General features: G+C 35.0%; 3 protein-coding genes and 1 long non-coding RNA gene across 9 annotated transcripts in view; 2 read left to right on the top strand and 2 right to left on the bottom strand.

Annotated features, from left to right (window-relative positions):
• Positions 1-939, top strand: part of LOC105129338 (uncharacterized) — a 19,999-nt gene extending 19,060 nt beyond the window's left edge. The window contains exons 4-5 of one of the 2 annotated variants that reach the window (XR_843045.1): positions 7-78; positions 798-939. This is a non-coding gene — a long non-coding RNA (uncharacterized LOC105129338). The remainder of the gene's footprint in view (positions 1-6; positions 79-797) is intronic. The other variant, XR_843044.1, reaches the window with a different exon arrangement.
• A 1,377-nt stretch (positions 940-2,316) lies between these two features.
• Positions 2,317-4,154, top strand: LOC105129327 (mitotic spindle checkpoint protein MAD2). Its single transcript, XM_011031332.1, has 7 exons — positions 2,317-2,583; positions 2,701-2,716; positions 2,806-2,936; positions 3,061-3,181; positions 3,281-3,384; positions 3,481-3,602; positions 3,707-4,154. The coding sequence occupies exons 1-7, from the start codon at positions 2,331-2,333 to the stop codon at positions 3,761-3,763; spliced, it is 804 nt and encodes a 267-aa protein (XP_011029634.1). The 5' UTR covers positions 2,317-2,330; the 3' UTR covers positions 3,764-4,154.
• Positions 4,155-4,729: 575 nt separating this feature from the next.
• On the bottom strand, positions 4,730-10,235 carry LOC105129326 (trihelix transcription factor GT-1). 4 transcript variants are annotated; one of them, XM_011031328.1, is made up of 5 exons: positions 9,485-10,232; positions 7,850-7,888; positions 6,017-6,148; positions 5,609-5,833; positions 4,730-5,172 (listed from the first exon to the last, which is right to left on the bottom strand). In XM_011031328.1, the coding sequence occupies exons 1-5, from the start codon at positions 10,041-10,043 to the stop codon at positions 4,970-4,972; spliced, it is 1,158 nt and encodes a 385-aa protein (XP_011029630.1). In that variant the 5' UTR covers positions 10,044-10,232; the 3' UTR covers positions 4,730-4,969. The 4 variants fall into 4 exon arrangements, with proteins under 4 accessions (XP_011029630.1, XP_011029631.1, XP_011029633.1 ...); XM_011031331.1 differs by having other exon boundaries at positions 5,081-5,421; positions 9,485-10,235; XM_011031330.1 differs by having other exon boundaries at positions 5,081-5,310; positions 9,485-10,235.
• Positions 10,236-13,548: 3,313 nt separating this feature from the next.
• LOC105129325 (F-box protein SKIP14) lies at positions 13,549-17,155 on the bottom strand. 2 transcript variants are annotated; one of them, XM_011031326.1, is made up of 3 exons: positions 16,801-17,155; positions 15,539-16,682; positions 13,549-15,046 (listed from the first exon to the last, which is right to left on the bottom strand). In XM_011031326.1, the coding sequence occupies exons 2-3, from the start codon at positions 16,400-16,402 to the stop codon at positions 14,492-14,494; spliced, it is 1,419 nt and encodes a 472-aa protein (XP_011029628.1). In that variant the 5' UTR covers positions 16,403-16,682; positions 16,801-17,155; the 3' UTR covers positions 13,549-14,491. The 2 variants fall into 2 exon arrangements, with proteins under 2 accessions (XP_011029628.1, XP_011029627.1); XM_011031325.1 differs by having other exon boundaries at positions 15,539-17,155.
• Between the last annotated feature and the right edge of the window lie 847 nt (positions 17,156-18,002).

Here is an 18,002-nt window from a genome sequence, read left to right as displayed (position 1 = left end):
TTGTAGGTTCTCCTAACGATCCTCAATAGGATTTTCGGGTCTTTCGTCTGACGTTCCTTTTAGTTCTATATTTTACGAGTAAGTGGGATAATCTTTAATATGCATATAATATAAATAAATATGTATGTTGATTATATGATGAGTACGATTAGTTAATCTCTTAAATATTTATATATTTTGTATTATTTTCTGAGTATTCATCTATTCTTGAATTTGCGCTCGCATTCTGCCGAGCTAAATTCTATTTGATATGATATACGTTTCTTTGATGATTTTGTAAATATCTATTATGTCTTAATATAGGACTTTTCAGTAACTCCATGCTAACGAAGAGTAGTTAGCCTATGTGCACATAATATTCTGTATACCTAGCTGGTGAGAGAGGCATCAGCCTGTGGCGACTGATTATCCCATAGTGATCGCCTTCGGGTGTCATCTGGTCACCTTCGGGTGTTATCTGATCTCTGACATGTATTCCACTACATTATGATAATATGCTCAGTATATATATATATGTATATGTATATCATTCTACTACATTATGATAATATGTTTAGTATGTATATGTATATGTATATTATTCCACTACATTATGATAATATGCTCAGTATATATATATATGTATATGTATATCATTCTACTACATTATGATAATATGTTTAGTATGTATATGTATATGTATATCAAGATAAATCACCTGATAAACTATTAATATGAAAAATATCTAAAATGTATATTAAATATTATTCCCTCACTGAGTTGGTTGAACTCACCCCTCATTCTTAATATTATTTCAGGTTCTTAGTTTCTGATAGCAGTTGGACTTTATTGAGTGTTCCTGCTTCTTCAGCTTTGGGTCAGTATGCCTTACTTATTGTTCAAGGCTGTTTTAATTCGATATCTTAGACGCTCCACTATTACTCTGTTTTAATTAAGTTTGGATTTTGATAATGTAGTGCGTATTATGAATTATTGTTTTTGTTTTAATTACTGATGAAGAATTTTGAATTATTTTTTAGGTTCATCAGTTTTGAATAACATAATATTTCTAAAAATTAAAAAATACTGCGTATTTTTGAATAACCTGTTTTTTTGATATATTCATTTTGAGGCTTAACGTAAGTGGGATGTTCTTCTGACACCGCTCCTGCTTTGCTAGTCACGGACCCAGGATTCAGGTCTTGACAGTCACAGTTTAATATAATTAATTAATATGTCATGTCCAATTAAAAATATTTTTTAAATGTTAAATTTTTTAATTATAATAAAAAAATTATAAATTACAAATTTATCAAAAAAATTAATATAATTCACTAATAAGGTTGGAGAGTGAAATAGAACCTTGAGTTTCATTTTATATAATCCAGTAATATATAAACACGAATTCTAGCCTAATTCTTTAGAGAGAGCTTTGGTTGATTGCTATCTATGTGTGTATTTAATATAAATTATTTTAAAAAAAATATTTTTCAATTAAAATGCAACGCAATGATATTTTTTAATTTTAATTTTATATTATTATATAAAAATTATCTAAAAACACCTAAAATTTTAAAATAAAAGATAATTTATAAAAGGTTTTCAATTCAAAAACAAACACTTAATAACTTTTGCCGAACTCTCGAGCCTCGACCTTTTAGGTTGTTTGATATAATTTTTATTTATGTTTTTAATTGTATTTTTAAAAGTATTTTTAATTTAAAAAATATTAAATTAATGATTTTTTTAATGTTTTTTTACATTTTTAATACATGGATGTTAAAAATTAAAAACAAATTATTTTAATAAATTTTTAAATGAAAAGTTATTTTAAAAAATATCATATACAATAATTTCAAACAATATTAGTGTTTGAAAATGTTGTAATTATTGTTTTCTAAAGTATTTTTTATTTCAAAATATTTTTAAATAATATTTTAAAAAAATTATTTTAGACATCAAAATAATATAAAAATATAAAAAATATATTAATTTAAAATAAAAAATAAAAAATTTCAAAAATACTTTCCAATTGCTATGCCAGACATTGTAGGTGGGAGTATAGTAACGATTTTTTTAAAACTGTTTTTATTGAAAAGATATTAAAAAGATATTTTTTTTATATAAAATAATTTTTAATTTAAAAATAAAAAATCTAAATAAAAAGATTATTTAAAAAAATACTGTTTCAAACGGGTTCCCAGATCGTGTCTTTGTACCCTGTAGCCGCTTCACCAAGCGACATGGCGTCCGAGACAATCCCTACGAGCGCACTGTCGCAACATTTGAAAGAAAAATAATATCAAGAAAAAACCAAACCCATTTTGCTACCGTTAAAGGCGCACTTTAAAATGGTACCGTTGTTGTCAGCCTCGAGACCCAGAGGAAAACTAGCCGTTACTTGCCCTAACGTCTTTACATTACATTTCATCGCTAATCTATTACCCGCTCACCAAACCCTGATTTCTTGCGATCAATTCTCAAATAAACAAAAACCCATCTTTCTTTGTATTTTGATTTCAAAGAGAATCATGGCATCAAGAACGGTTGCAAAAGACATAATCACTCTCCGTGGCTCTGCAGCGATTGTTAGTGAGTTCTTTGGTATGTGATAGTCTCCATTTGATCCCTTTCTTGAATTCAATTTGTTAATTTATTCATTGAATCTTTATCAAGAGCTTTGGATGATATTTTGTTTTTAATCCTTGATGCCCTTTTCAGGTTATGCAGCAAACAGGTAAAGTTTACAGAATTTAATTTATGTTTTCTTGTTTGTTTTTGTTATTTGTTTTGCAATTAATATTGATTGGCTGATTGTTGATTTAGTATACTTTACAATCGAGGGGTTTATCCAGAAGAAAGTTTTGTGAAAGTGAAGAAATATGGGCTCCCAATGCTGCTTACTCAAGATGAAGGTGTTAGATCCTTTATTTCTAACTTGAATGCTCAGTTATCAGGTAATTGATGGTTTGATTCTAAATGAATTTTTCGTGTACAAGTTTGGTGCTCTTTTCCCAAAATTGATGCCTTTGTATGCGTTTTTGTTGATCACTGAAATGGTTGGTTTTGAATTCTGTAAAGAATGGCTGGAAGCTGGAAAATTACAGAGGGTTGTTCTGGTGATCATGAGCAAGGCCACCAATGAGGTCCTGGAGAGGTGGAATTTCAGTATCGAGACTGATAGTGAGGTTGTTGAGCAAGGGTAATTACTTTGTCTAGAGTCCAAACTCCTTTTTCCTTATGATATAAAATAATATCTTCTGAAGTCTTGGGTTGATTTGTCGCATGATTATGATTTCAGAGTGTCAAGGGAAAAGAGTGACAAAGAAATTATGAGAGAGATCCAGGCAATCATGCGTCAGATTGCATCAAGCATTACTTACTTGCCATGCCTTGATGAATCTTGTAAGAATCATTTGCTGATTCCTGATCAATGAATTTTGTTATGTTTTGATGATTTCTCGGTTACAATTATCGAAATTTGTCTCTTTCTTGCTTTAGGTGTTTTTGATGTGTTAGCATACACTGATAAAGATGTTGCAGTCCCATTCACCTGGATTGAGAGTGACCCCAAACTTATTGCCAATCCACAAATGGTGAAATTGCATTCATTTGACACCAAGGTGAGTTTGGAAATCAAGTTACTCTTTATTATGATTTTCTTTCTGATGGATAATGACAGAATATATGGTAAACTACAAGCTGACTTGGTTGTTGGATTATGCAGATACATAAGGTTGACACTCTGGTTTCGTACAAGAATGATGAATGGGATGAACAATAGAGCTGGCCCTGTCTTTTGTGAACTGTTTTTGGATTTCTGCTCTGGTGTCTGTCACTGTGAATCTTTTATTCACATGTTCTTAGATCGGCATAAAAACATTGCTAGAAAATTATGTACCGATTGTAATCGATCATGTATGTTTTTGTCGAAGTTGAAATGAAGCAAATCTAGGCCTTGCTTCCCTGTTTTACTTGTAATGTGAATGCAAGTACATCGAATCTGAATCCACAATGAAGGAGAGCTATGATCTTTTTGTACATTTCCTTTCTCGCGTTCTATTTTTCGAATCTGAATCCACAACGAAGGAACCTAGCTATGATCTTTTGTACATTTCCTTTCTCGCATTATCTATTTTTCGAATCTGAATCCACAATGAACTTTATCTGTGATCTTTTGATTTCCTTTTCCTTTCAAGCAAGATCTATTCTTCTTATCGCCAGGGGTGGCAGAAAATGCACCCCAGAAACAGTATCTTGGAATCCTCTGATTTTTCCAGGGAAACTGGAATTTACTGAAAAGGACTGTATCAACAGCGATCGGGCAATTGATTTGCTTGGCATTGCAACTATCTTTCTCGCTTTATCCTTTTTTCGAATCTGAAATCACACTTAAGGAACTTTAGTTTCCTTTTCCTTTCCCGTATTATCTATTCTTCTTATCGCCAGGGGTGGAAGGTAACGTACCCCAGAAACAGGATCTTGTAATCCTTCGATTTTCCAGGGAAACTGGAAATCACTGAAAAGAACACAATATCACCAGCAATCGAGCTGGGAACTGATTCGCTTTGCATCGCAAGTATCTTTAACCGAACTGATTCTACCCTACTCACCTGGATAGTTGATCATTTTGACTTCTGAACACTCACATTTTTCAACAGTCAAAAGGTTGAAATCAGGTAAGTTCCCACCTGGGGGGGGTGAAGAACAGAAACAAAAAGTGAGCGCTTAATAAAGTAGAGGGCGACGATTAAAAAAGACGGTAAAATCTGATGTCAGTGAAATAAATGATAATTTTTTGTCAATGAAAATACATATTTACAAACACTGGATGTCCATGGATTAAGAGGAACTTGATCTAGTCTCCTACCATTCAACAAAATTACAGCATGCTGTACAATTGTGTAATACAGTTCCCCGGCTATGGCATAACTGCGACTTTATGGTGGCAATGTGAGCAATTACAGAGAAGTAGCAGGTATGAGATGCTTCAACTCACGCCCCGGTATATAGCATCATGCTGAAGATCATCCATACTATCAATGTTTCTATAGCCATCAAACTCTCTCAGACAAGTCCAGCCCCGGCGAGAAAGAAAATCACGGTAGTCATCTTCAGTATAGAAGATTTTCTCTTCAGTGTGCACTGGCATGTGGTCTGACTGATCATACAGACAAACTTTGATAGCTAGCCCTGAATAGATGATATACATTAGTGTTTAATAATAATTCTGCAATTTTTATTCTGAATGTCCAAGAATTGGGTCGAAACAGTGAAGGGACTTGGCCTAATAATGCTACAATTGCTTTTTCCTTTCGATGGCTGCTATGCCTGTAATATAAATGCTCTAAATAACCTTCGCAATGTGAAAGCAAACAATTACTGTCCTAGTAAAGAAACAATAATTGGACTGATATTAGATCATTTTTTGCTTTACACACCCTGCACAATTAACAAAAGTCTTCAAAAAACAAGATTATTCAAGGTAACTACTACACTAAGTAGCTACAGAATTTCAAAATCTAGAAAACTACTAATCGTATCATACAGGTTTAACAATCCTTAGTCTGACAGTTAAAAACAAAGATGAAAGATTTTATAAGAATATGACAGTAGATGCATAAATTACCTTCATCAAGGTGAAGAGTGTAATTCCCCAAAGGCATTTCCCTGTCAAGAGCACGAATTATCTGGTCTTCATCCTCCAACCAGAATGCTCGCTTAGTTCTCAATCTGAAAGCAGACTTGATCGCCTCCCTAATGGCATCTGTGGTGCCATCAATGCCAATCCTTCTTGTGTAGTCCCCAGATTTGACTGATATCACCCTCCCACCAAATGATTGACTCTCAGCACCTGATATTAGAGAGGTAATATCAAAGTTGACATAAGATCTCCATCATCTCATCAAAATGATTGAGAGCAAGTAGCTCAGGATCACAAGGGGCTTAGAAAAAATTCATCCGGCCAAGTCATTAAGGAAATTTTACATTTTGAGCAGAAATAAGTTTTATAGGTTCTGATCTTAGTAAACTTTACCATTCCCAGGGGTCTCCCTCCAATTCCAAGGAGGAACTCCACTTGCTGCAACTGCATCAGCCGCGGCGATGGCAAGGGGATGTCCATCATGATCCAGACGTCTTTCCAAATTGAGTGTTGGCCTGGCACTGGCTGTGTAGCAGAGAACTTAAATGAGGAAAATGAATATCTATTTTGAGAGAAAATCAATAGGAAAAGTAAAGTAAAATGATAACAATAACAAGTAAAATGGTAAAGTGGCCAACTGAACTTGAAACAGCGCATAAGAAAACATCTGAACTTATTTTGTGACAAAAATCAGTAACTTGTTTGAGCACACTGTGGGAGAAATTTTTTTAATTTATCCTTTTTGGAACTATTCAAAAGATCTCTTTATTCACAATTTTTCATGTTTGAACTTTGATAATCACTATGCTTCCTATCTTTCCTCTTCAAAATGAGAACAATGTTGCACTTGCAATTTTGTCATGATAATATTAGCAAACTGTAATTTTTTTTTATCCTTCAAAATGCATGATCAAAGTTACACATCACTACAATATCTTTGACAGAATTTTCTTGAAATGAACTACCATTGATAAACTTATGAGTGGAACATATAGGTGTGTGGGTGAGTAAAATAGTAATTGTAGCTGCAAGTCTCTGGAGGATAAAAGCCCTTGAAGATTGTTGTCAGGCTAGGTGAAAACTTCAAGGCTAAAATTATGAGGTACAGAGCAGGGAAAGAACTTATTTCTGGTATTGTAGGTTCCCAGTTCTATGTTGATATTTGAGGTAAGTGATTCAGGAGGGATCTGAAGAAACCTTGTGACACTCTAGTGGCATATACTACTATAAGAAGGCAACTTCCTGATGCCAATTCTGAGAAGCTCTTGTGGTGTTGTGTTGATGCAAAGCAGGATCACATATAAAATGATCTTGATTCCTAATAGAAAGAGAATATTGAGATTTGAGATCCAGTAGTTGGTTACTGCAGAATATCAAAAGCATATCTAATCCATGCAGGATACATTTCTCAAAGCTTTGATTCAGAACAAGCAGAACAATGATTTGTTTTACTAGCAAGAGGATGACATTCACCTTCATTGCTGTATAAGAGAATAGGATAGACAATTACATTTCAGCTTCTTTGAAAAGCCTTTTTGGGAAACAATTGCACTGTTCAGTCGAGGCTTTCCAATAAGCTGAAAGCTATATACAGCTAAAAATATTTTTTTTCATAATTTAAATTTGGGGCATAAAGAAAGAGACTGTATCTCCCTGGCCAAGGAACAGCCAGGATCTAGTTTGCTGCTTCTGGGATGGCCACACACATTGCAAAGGATAGTTTTGACAATTGGCTTTCTATGCAAGAACAGATTTGATCTTTGAAGTTTTCTATGCAAGAACAGATTCGACCTTTGAAGCTATGCTAAATTAATTTCATGATCAAAAGGGTAGCATCTTGACTTGTTGACCTTCTAGACCACTTCCATATTTGCTTGAGGTTGATTCAGATGAGAGCTACTTGATATGCATTCACTAACCCCACCCACACATGAACACACAGCAGTAACCGAAAAAGATCCATGTCTTCAACAAAAAACATGTATAGGCAGCAAACAAACACACACAGAACTAACTACAATGATTAGAAATCAGTAACGGTGAATCCGTGTCATCAACAAAAACATAAATAGGCAGCAAACAAACAAACACACACAGAACTAACTACAATGATTAGAAATCAGTAACGGTGAATCCGTGTCATCAACAAAAACATAAATAGGCAGCAAACAAACAAACACACACAGAACTAACTACAATGATTAGAAATCAGTAACAGTGATTTACCTTCCACTGGTCCAAATGATATGCTTGTATCTTCAAAGCCTGCATAAACCAAACAGATGGTATGATGAATCCCCAATCATAATGACAGAACCAAAAGTTCTGTATAAGTTGTGAATTATAAATTAAGTATCTTGACGGTCATTGGAACAAGAAATTTCATATGGCAATAAATTTATCAGAAGCAAGGGAAGCTAGAAAACATAAAAGTACACTAGCAAATATAGTGGACAGAGATGCTGGAATATTTTTGCCCTATTTCCCATAACTGAAAAAGTGGTGCCTCTGGAAAGGTAGGTGTGCAGTTATGAAAAGATAAACCGTACAGTTCTGCTCACAGGTCCCACCTAAGATAAATAAATAGAAGAAAGGAAGAAAATCTAATAGTTAAACACCCACACCACTGCCCCTCAAAACAAACAAACAAAAATATAAAATCAAGAAATTTATCAAGGATGACAATCATGACTTCCTAACATCTGCATATGAATCCTCAGAAATCTATTTTTGGTGTGAAGTTATGTAGTTCAGATGTCATCCAAAATAAAAGCATAAAAGGTTACCAGATAACAAGTTTTCAGTCAAAATCTAATGATCATCAAAACAAGCATTCTGGAAAAATGAACTCTCAGGCAAATATATGCGTACAAAAGTTAGGAAGCATGACAAAAAAACACAAGCATGTTCTTCAATCATTTGCTAAACTTCTTAGAGCAGTATCCAGCATCTGGTTTACAATGGGGAGAAATCATGCAAGTTGCACAGGAGTTAGAAACACCTAATAAAAAATCGCATAACCATGAAAATCAACATGTTCATATTACTCTCAGGCCCACGAGCCCCGGTCATTACATCACCAGTCTCAGAGTTTCAGTAACACAATAAGCCAAATTTGGGAAGCTTGCAGAAGGACACAGTGCTATACTTTCTATCAGGACCCCAAGAGCCACACGACTTGTATAATTGTCACAGAAAGCTGGTTCACATGGTATATGCTGATTCCACAACCCTCAGTTTCAAGTCAAACATGGAATCACTAGAACACCTACATTAAGTACTGATCTCACTCATGAAAACTTGATTTTTCTAGTTCCTCACATTATAAGCCAAACCTTGGTCTTTCCTCGTGCCAATCATAAACCCATAACTATGTTTTGATAACCCTTTAGCCAATATCCAGCAACCTAGCTGCCATAACAAATGCCACCTATCCTAGCTCTCCTCAAATCATACACCCTAAATACATTCCATCGTCTAGAAATTCAAAACTATGAAACAAAATATTTTAACATGCCCCCAAGACATGGGCTAATTCCTAAATAACGTTTTGCTCTATTTTCGCTAGTTATGTCCTGTATCACATCAAACATATCACACGGTAATCTAATTTCCAGAAAGCAGAAACCAACCATAAATATCAATCTCCAGAAAAAAATTTCAAAGCAACACTAGATAACACTCAATTTTAAGAAATTCATTACCAAACACCCAAAAACAGAAATCCACACAATCAAAACTATCCAGTAGTTGTTGTCTCAGTTTGCAGCATAGAAAAAGAAATCGAACACCAAACTAAACAGCCCAATTCCAATTGGAACCAAAATTAGGAAAAACTGGAAACTCAAAGCCAAAAAATACCTTTATCAGAAAATTGCATGTAAGAATCAACTTTCGGAGTAGGGCACTTATACTGAGAATTCTTATTCCTTCCCCTCAAAATCTCATCAATCTCCTTGTAATACGACATTTTAGCAGACCCACTTCCCCTATCTTGGTGCTTCGCCTTCTTGAACTCTTTCAACAAGTTCCTCCACTTGTCGGTGCACATAGTCGGCGATCGATCGAAGCCTTTCTCCCTCATTTTAGTAGAAATTTGCTCCCACAGGTGCTTATTTGACTTGGAAGTATTGAAGAGACCATCCATTTCTCTGCGAAACGCGATCAGACTTCGGGTTTCGTCTTGAACCCAAGTCTCAGCTCGCTTCTTGGGTGCTTTGACTTCGTGGTTGTCATCGCCGCTGCTTTCGCCGAGAATCATCTGGTGTGGGTTGGTAGCAGCGGTGATGGGGTGAAGATGAAGAGGTGGCAAATCGCCGTTGGAAGAGACAACTTCGATAATCATGTTGTCTCTAGAAGACGATGGTCCTACTTCTTCTTTGTAGAAATCGAGAGGGCGAGGCTTATCTGACAAGTACATGTCCAGTCTTCTTATTTATATTTTATTTTTTGAAGGTTTAGGAAGGAAAGGGAGGGTTTTGTTTACAGGAGAGAAATGGGGATTGGAAGAGAGTGGCAAGGAGAGAAGAAGACGAACAGGGCATTCTGCCTGTCTGTCCCGGGGGAGGTTTGGATTTAATAATGGAATTTTATTTTATTTTTACACTTTCTGGAAGACTGTGAGAAAAGATGTTTAAGCAAGGAATTTTTATTTTTATTTTTTATTTTTTAAAAAACGAAAGGTTTTAAGGTAGCAGAGATTGAGAGCGTGCGTGGCGTAAAAGCGAGTTTTAATATATTTTTTTAAATTAATATAGCTGAATAAATAATTTCTAAATTAATATAGTAATCGATACGGGAAAGTATATAGACAACGAGAAGTGTTGCACACGTGTAAAACCACCAAATTTCAATCCATGTGTTTTGCTCTCTTAAATAACTCACCCATGCAAGAGTCAATATGTTTTTTTTATATAAATCCAATGGCATGAAATAAATCAAAATAATTTAATGTCCAGAAAAAAAAAAAGATGACAGGGCTAAGAAAAAAACAAGAGATTAGAGAGAGGAAAAAAATAATAAAGCATTAAAAATATATTAAAGTTATGATAATAAAATTTCCAATATTATCAAAAAAAATATAAATTTATAAAATTTATTAAAAAAATCAATTTTAAAATTAGTCATGAATTACACATGTAGTCTAAATTCAACAATATATTTATTTTAATGAAAACATTATTTTCACTAAAAAAAATATGAATATATATATATATATATATATATATATATCTTAAAAAGCTACTTTCATGGTAATTTAGATCTAGTTTTAGGTTTGTTTGAAGCTATGTTTGTATTAAAGTTTTTAAAAATTTGAATTTTTTAAAATTATTTTTTATATTTTAAATAGTTTTAATATATTAATATCAAAAAAAAAATTAAAAATTAAAATATATTATTTTAATATATTTTAAAATAAAAATATTTTAAAAATATAATTGTTACTATATTTTTAAATAGCTAAACGTTTCAACTGTCGAGCCAGGAGCAGGTTTTTCAGGCATGTCCGGGTGTTTGGGCCACGCCCAAACCCATTTATACTGTTGCCACTTCTATAGTTGTTTTATTAAGCCCAGGGAAAGTTATTGGGCGATAATACGTGAGATTTTACAGGAATTTTTTGGTCCAAAATGCGATTCCTGCTAGGAAAGCTTTGTTGCATGGGAGTGAAGAGGAGGTCAAGTATATATTTTTTGAAATAATTTTTATTTAAAAGTATATTAAATTAATATTTTTTAATTTTTAAATATTATTTTTAACACCATCATATCAAAATATCTAAAAACACTAAAAAATATAAATTTAAAATTTAAAAACTTTTTAAAACTACTTTTAAAATATAAAAACCAAGAGCTTGAACTTAGCTAGGGAGCCCAAATTCCTGTGCAGGGAGATTGCAGGTCATGTTAATTTTTTAGGTGATGGAGTCCAAAATTCTATACTGCAATTTATCACTCCTAGATAAGCTGCTTGACCATGCTGAGAGACCAACCTTGTTGCTATTTTCTTCTGTAATTCTTCTCCTCTCCTTCCCTCTATTAATCTTCTTAATTTTCACTACCCACTCCCTCAACAAGCGTGATGGATTCTCGATACATGACAGTTTCCTTCCGTCCCTTTCTTCTACTCTTCAGTTACTGTTGCAAGAGTTTCATCACCATTCCTAAATTTACTTTGCTCACAGGTGGAACAAACTCCTTTGATAAGATGGACAATGCATGATGTTCAAGGGATTTGCGGCACTTAGAGTCCATGAACGAGAGAAACGTGGATGAACAACTGGAAGAGCAGCATGATGAAGTAGCTTCTGAGAGAAGGTTGTGAATTGGCTATGAAATGTCTAACACCCATGCCACTGTTAGTACTGTATAAGAATCCATTCTTAAGACATAAACAACATCATTCCATATATTTTATAATTAAGTTGGGCAGTCCTTGATTTGATGTCACAGACAATGCGGCAATTTGCTAGGTTTGGCGCGGATGTTTGGTGTCCCATGCAGGTGTGAGATAGCCTTCATCTCTACACTACAGATGGACAGTCAAATTCATGGGCAGCTTGTCCCCTGAATGACAACTTTTTGAGCATGATACCCTTGTCAAGTGCAAGAAGGTGGCCATCATAATGGATGTGGGCAAAATTTAAACAGCGTTGAGCTAAAAAAAGCAAATGGCGGTTTAGCCAGCTTTCAAAAACTGTCTGAGCCAAGATAAGTAACTTGCACCCCACTAATTCCTCTACTCAAATTAGATGCAGTTAAGTGTCTAACTTTTAAACCTTTTTGCCTTCATTCAATCAGACTGGTACACCTTCATTTATGGTAGGATATCTCCAATAACTCTTAATGTTAGGCAATTTCTTTTGTTCGTTTTCTGATAAATTGCTAGGAATGCTGGCTCCAGGTTCTATTGCAAGTGTGTACTGCATGCTGCCAACTTCTTTCTGTGACACCCTCAATGTTTAGTGAGAAGCACTAACTGCTGAGCTCTATGTTTCAAATGACATTCAACTTCCTTCTTCTCATCCATGGTTTAATTTCCAGTTGTAAGGATTATAATGACATGGGGAAGTGGCACAATTGATAATAGTTAAGTGGTAAGAAGTCAACTAAAAGAAGAAAATATTTATTATTTGAATCCTACCATTTGTATTTTTCAAGGCACGTAAGTATGTGATTATGTGATTGACTAGGAATCTTGAGTTGACGGGTTTTCCCTGCGTGATTCGATCTTTGGTGTGTTCATGACATATATATATATATATACCCATTTATGTCTAAAAGTAGATGGGCGTTATTTCTGCTATCCAGTTATTATAATGATTTAAAAAAAAATCATTTGAACAATCCGCAAGCAGTGCAGCAACCACAAAAATATACTGCGTTAATGGGTTGAATGCCTAACGAAAACATGCATTTTTACCGTGTTAATACTCTTTGGCAGTAAATTGATGTCCAAACCCTGCCCTGTGATCAGGTGATGTGGTGCTTCCTCTTACCTCTTGCTTTTCATCTGTCAGAAAACTAAGCTTAACTATCACGTCACCTTGAGATTATCACATTCACTAGTTAGTTATGACAGAGCAATACAAGAACTTTGATTCTAATATTCAACTACAAGCACCAAAAGCTAGCTACGCGCTGCAATCTTGGACTTGTACCCCGATAGTAACCTTGCTTGGAGGGATGAGGCTTCAAGTTCAAATTCTAGACCACCAATCATAGCTAATCGCAGGCAACCAAAAAAGAAAGAAGAAATCGCATAAAAGGGCAAAACAAGAGCAGGCCGGACAACAGAAGTATATTGCTGCTGGTGCAGGTTTTTAACGTACGGACCTTTACCCCAGACATTTATAACCATAATGAGGGATGTCCAAAAAGAATATCTCGCAACTTTTCAACACACGATTTAAAAAGCACCACTATAAGCATATATTCAACGCAGACTCCTTTATTTTTAATTGAAAAGGCGAGGTAACAGTTTGGCACCCTTAGTTAGCCACATAAAATCTTACAGTCCCCCTAGTATCAATGTTCATACATGACCACCATGATAGGGGAAAACAGATTTAGATTGTTTATTCTACAGACAAGGAAGCAAGCTAGAAGCCAAATAAGATCACAACAGAAACTAGGAATCCATCAGTACTAAAAGTAGTAGATCTCATACTACCACATTCCAAGCTGAAAACGCCTACAAAACAAGGATTGGATTGATACTGCACACAGCATTTACCAATAACGGTTAGACAGAGGTCGGCATCACATGAAATCCTACACGGCAGGACAACAAATCACTCTATTCAGGCGACAGAGAGATCATGCAAGTTTATTCCGAACAATGGCCAATCTCAAAGTACAACATGCCATTTCCAATCATCGTCAACAAATACATATGACACTGACAGTACTCAATGTACCACAACCCACTTCCATGCAGGTACATATGCCAGCTCCGTACGTCACCCACAGGTGAAACCGATCCTCTCTTCCCTGGAATTGATTACGTGTGATAATAAAAGAAAAACTGGAGACAACAGAGTGATGCTTAGCTGATAGTGCACGGAGTACTAATCAACCACTCAAAATCCATTGCTATCTGTTCTCTTTTCTGTTTCTGTAGTGACTTTTTTTTGTTGTTGTTGCTGCTTCTCCTTTCAACAAGAAAAAAAATCAGGTATACTACTGAAAATGCCCCCATCCCAACTTGAAGTCTAACAGCTGCACCATTGCGGCTCACAGGACTTGGAGGGAAAAACAAGATAGAAAGGAACCTTTATCCTACAAGGCTGCATCAATTTTTCTTCTTAGATTCTCAATCATCAATTCTGGAATAGTCAACAGAACACAAGAGCAGGCATATCTGTCTCTAGCCATGAAGACGAAGGCTACAGGAAGATTCTTGTAGCTCAGGAAACTTGAGCGGACCAATCTTCATATCTTGCTTCTCTTGGCATTTCAGCGGCTGCTTCCAACAATCTGAACAAAGCAACTCAAGACAAAAAGTTTCCTCGTATTCACTGTCATTAATACAACGGCCACACTGGACACACCGTGCAATGCAAAGGGTGCAAGCCCTGCAAGCCCGAGAGGGATGCTCGTTTCCCCGGCAACCCTCTGCGGGGCAATCATAAACTAGTCTCAGGTTCTGGCATCTTGGGCACATTTCAATATCAATTGCACGATCATCCTCACATGACAGATAAAAATCTGCCCTGTGATAAAAATGTGGCTCACGAACATTCTGCTGGGCATGGCTATCTTGCCCCAACAAGAGCGTCAACTCTTCAAAATGCTTCTGTGTCACACCATAGACCCCGCCAATGCGTAAATGCTTCACTCCCTGAGCTCCTGTAGTCTTGAATGCCTTTAAGCTGGTCACAATGCCCTCAATGCTGAGTCTTGTACATCCAGGCACACTCAACTGTGGATAAAAAAGAGATGGAAAGAAATATTAGCATCTTATCAATCAAAAAGGCAGAATAGACAAAACAGGGAAAACTGGCACAAAAATATCAAGAGCTCATAAGAAAAATTGAAGCCCAAAAATTTTTCTTCCTTTAGCTGTGATTGTGCTTCTGAATTCACTACGAATAATTTTCTTCCATGTCTATATTAAAGCGCAGAACTCTCTTGAAACAAGGTCGAGAGAATAATTAGCAAAGGCAGTAAATAACAAATAATCAAAGGCAGTACACCAACCAAAAGTGTTCAGCCATGCAAGTAGACATTTTAAAACAAAAAAGAAAGAAAGCAGAGCAGAGCGTGATCTTATTTGGGTCAAACAATGAAAATAAATATAAGGCAATTAATTGAATTACAATGGGAAAATGAGCACATTTTCCAAGGTCCCAACAAACAATGAGAAGGATTGAGGAATCAATGCAAGAACAAAGTTAGATGAACATGAACTCACCTTGGTCAGCCTTGGATTACTTTTGAGCACCTGCTTCAACCCATCATCAGTAAACCTAGGACACTTCACTAGGCTCAGACATTGCAAGTTACCTTGAGCCCTATCAGTTAACTGCAAAAGAACATCTTCAGTGATCTTCTCATTCAATGGTTGATCTATGTGGATGCTCCTCCATAAAAGCGGGTCACTTCGAACAGTATAACGAAGGGATCTGCAAACAGTTTCAACAAGAAGAAGATCCCGCACTCCCAGATAACCAAGAGCAAAAGCAAATGCTGGATGAGGAGCTCCATCAGAAAAATCCACATGACCCTTTTGGAATTCTCCACTGCTCTCATCCGCGACCCCACCATTCTCATCCATTTCATTCCCCAGACTCAAAACATCCTTCATGTCACAATCTGAGTCCGAAGCCTCGTGAACAGATGCATTCCCCACTTCTATCCCCTCTAGACACTCATCACCAAACCCCCCCACTAAATTAGATTTACAACTAAACCCCAAATTCCCTGGAAATGCTTGAAACCTCATAGCATTACTCCAAATATAATTCAAACCAGCAAACAACTGATAATTCCCATCACTCGTGGAAACCTGATCACTACCACAAGCACCATAATCCACCTCCAAATCCTCAAGCCACCCCGTGATAGCAGTAAAAGTGTTACTTATATCCATGTCAAAAGGATCCGATGGCAAAAGATCAATAATATCCTTATGCACCAGTTCCTGTGAGCCACTCCTGTCCCTTCCATAATCAAAACGATCCTCAACTCTCTCCTGTATAGAAATCCTCATCGGCGAAACCACATTATCCTCGGAAATACGAGGAAAGAGAGGTCGATGCGAAAAATTCAACGCCATTCTACGCTAACCTAAACCCAATTTTTTTTCCCCTTCTTTTCAGTGTATTTTTACAAGATATATATTTAGGAAACCCAAAAGGCCAAAAAATTTAAAAAAACATGACCAAAGAAAAAATCAAAGCTAGAAAGGAGAAGATTGAGAAAAGAGATCTAGCAAGAAAACCCTCGATTCCGGATAGCAAACTAAAACGACGCAACCAAAAATTTCACAGAGTTTCTTGCTACACGTACGAAACCTATAATGAAAATTTTCTACCAGCAAAACGACGCTGTTTTATCTATACAGAACAAAGAATCAACCAATCAATTTTTTTATATCAATTAGGGTTTACAATAAATAGAATTTAAAAACAAAATGACAGATCAATCAAGAAACGCAATTAAAGAGAAAATAACCTGAACAAGAGCGATAATCGAGAGGAAATTAAAGAAGCAAAACCCTGATTGGTTCTCCGAGAACGCAATCGACAGTCCCTTGGTATCGAATCCTCGATTGAAGACAGAAAGAACGGGACTTTTCTTTTCTTTTTTATGCGAAATTAAAAACAGAAAAATAGACTAATTTTTTTGTGCTTTTGAAGGGTTTTTTTTTTTTTTTTTCTGGTGAAGAATTCGAGCCAGAGAGGACCAGAGAGAGGGGGGGGAGAGGGGGGGAACCTGTCGACGGAGCCACTCAGGAGAGAGGGGAGAGAACTTTTACAAGAACAGAAGGGGAAAAATATAAAAATCGAGGGAGTGAAAGGTAACGGTGAAACTGTCCACATTTTAGGGGAGAAAGAGAGAGATAGAGTGGTGAACTTGACACGTGTGTACGTGGTAATTTTTATTGGCGACGGTAAATTCAATTTTTTACTCTTTGTGCTCACGCAATGTTCGTGGCGGGATATCTGCAGTTACGCTCTTGTTTCACGCGTCTTCCCTCGTGTTATTTTTACCTTGTTTTCAAAGGGTTTTTGAAATTAGTCCAGAGTTTTTTTTTTTTAAGTAGTTTTTTTAAAAACATTTATTGAAATAATTTGTTAGCATCAGTTTATTAAAACTATTAAAAATAATTTAAAAATAAATTAATATTATTTTAAGTCAAAAATACTTTTAAAAAATACTTAAAAGTAGGAGAAAAACACCTCTATAGTATTAATACTATAATATTAATACTGAATCCACGGGTTTTGACCACCTTTATTTTTCTATTTGATTCGTAAATAATTAGTTTGTAGGTAATAAAAAATATTTTAATAACTTTTGCGGAGTTTGAATCGAATAATTTGAATATAAAATAATCTATCTTCTCAAAATGTGTTGATCATATTGACATTGGAATGAAAATTTCAAAGCATAATAACAGTACTGCTATACTATGTATATCATGAATATTTATTTTTGTATATAAAAAAAATTATTTTTTATTTATTTTAAATTAATATATTTTTAAATCATTTTAATATATTGTTATTAAAAATTATTTTTTAAAAATAAAAAAATATTATTTATATATATTTTAATATAAAATATTATTTAAAAAACAATCACAATTATCCTACCAAACAAACTTTATATGGTTATTAAATTAGTATTTTATAATAAATTAACTTGAATAT

Source organism: Populus euphratica, unplaced genomic scaffold (genome assembly GCF_000495115.2).
Source record: "Populus euphratica unplaced genomic scaffold, PopEup_1.0 scaffold18.1, whole genome shotgun sequence".
Taxonomy (NCBI): domain Eukaryota; kingdom Viridiplantae; phylum Streptophyta; class Magnoliopsida; order Malpighiales; family Salicaceae; genus Populus; species Populus euphratica.
Note: the sequence above shows the minus strand (reverse complement) of the source record. Positions and strands in the feature narration are given on the sequence as shown.

Bases quoted from the DNA above. Each gene is read 5' to 3' on its own strand.
- LOC105129327 (XM_011031332.1), top strand. From the start codon at position 2,331: ATGGTACCGTTGTTGTCAGCCTCGAGACCCAGAGGAAAACTAGCCGTT. The intron at 3,182-3,280 runs GTAATTACTTTG...TTATGATTTCAG, and splicing joins AGTGAGGTTGTTGAGCAAGG to AGTGTCAAGGGAAAAGAGTG. The intron at 3,385-3,480 runs GTAAGAATCATT...TTCTTGCTTTAG, and splicing joins GCCATGCCTTGATGAATCTT to GTGTTTTTGATGTGTTAGCA.
- LOC105129325 (XM_011031325.1), bottom strand. From the start codon at position 16,402: ATGGCGTTGAATTTTTCGCATCGACCTCTCTTTCCTCGTATTTCCGAG. The intron at 15,047-15,538 runs GTGAGTTCATGT...TTTTATCCACAG, and splicing joins GTAATCCAAGGCTGACCAAG to TTGAGTGTGCCTGGATGTAC.
- LOC105129326 (XM_011031328.1), bottom strand. From the start codon at position 10,043: ATGTACTTGTCAGATAAGCCTCGCCCTCTCGATTTCTACAAAGAAGAA. The intron at 7,889-9,484 runs GTATTTTTTGGC...TGGTTTATGCAG, and splicing joins CATGCAATTTTCTGATAAAG to GCTTTGAAGATACAAGCATA. The intron at 5,834-6,016 runs GTAAAGTTTACT...CTCTAATATCAG, and splicing joins GAGGGAGACCCCTGGGAATG to GTGCTGAGAGTCAATCATTT.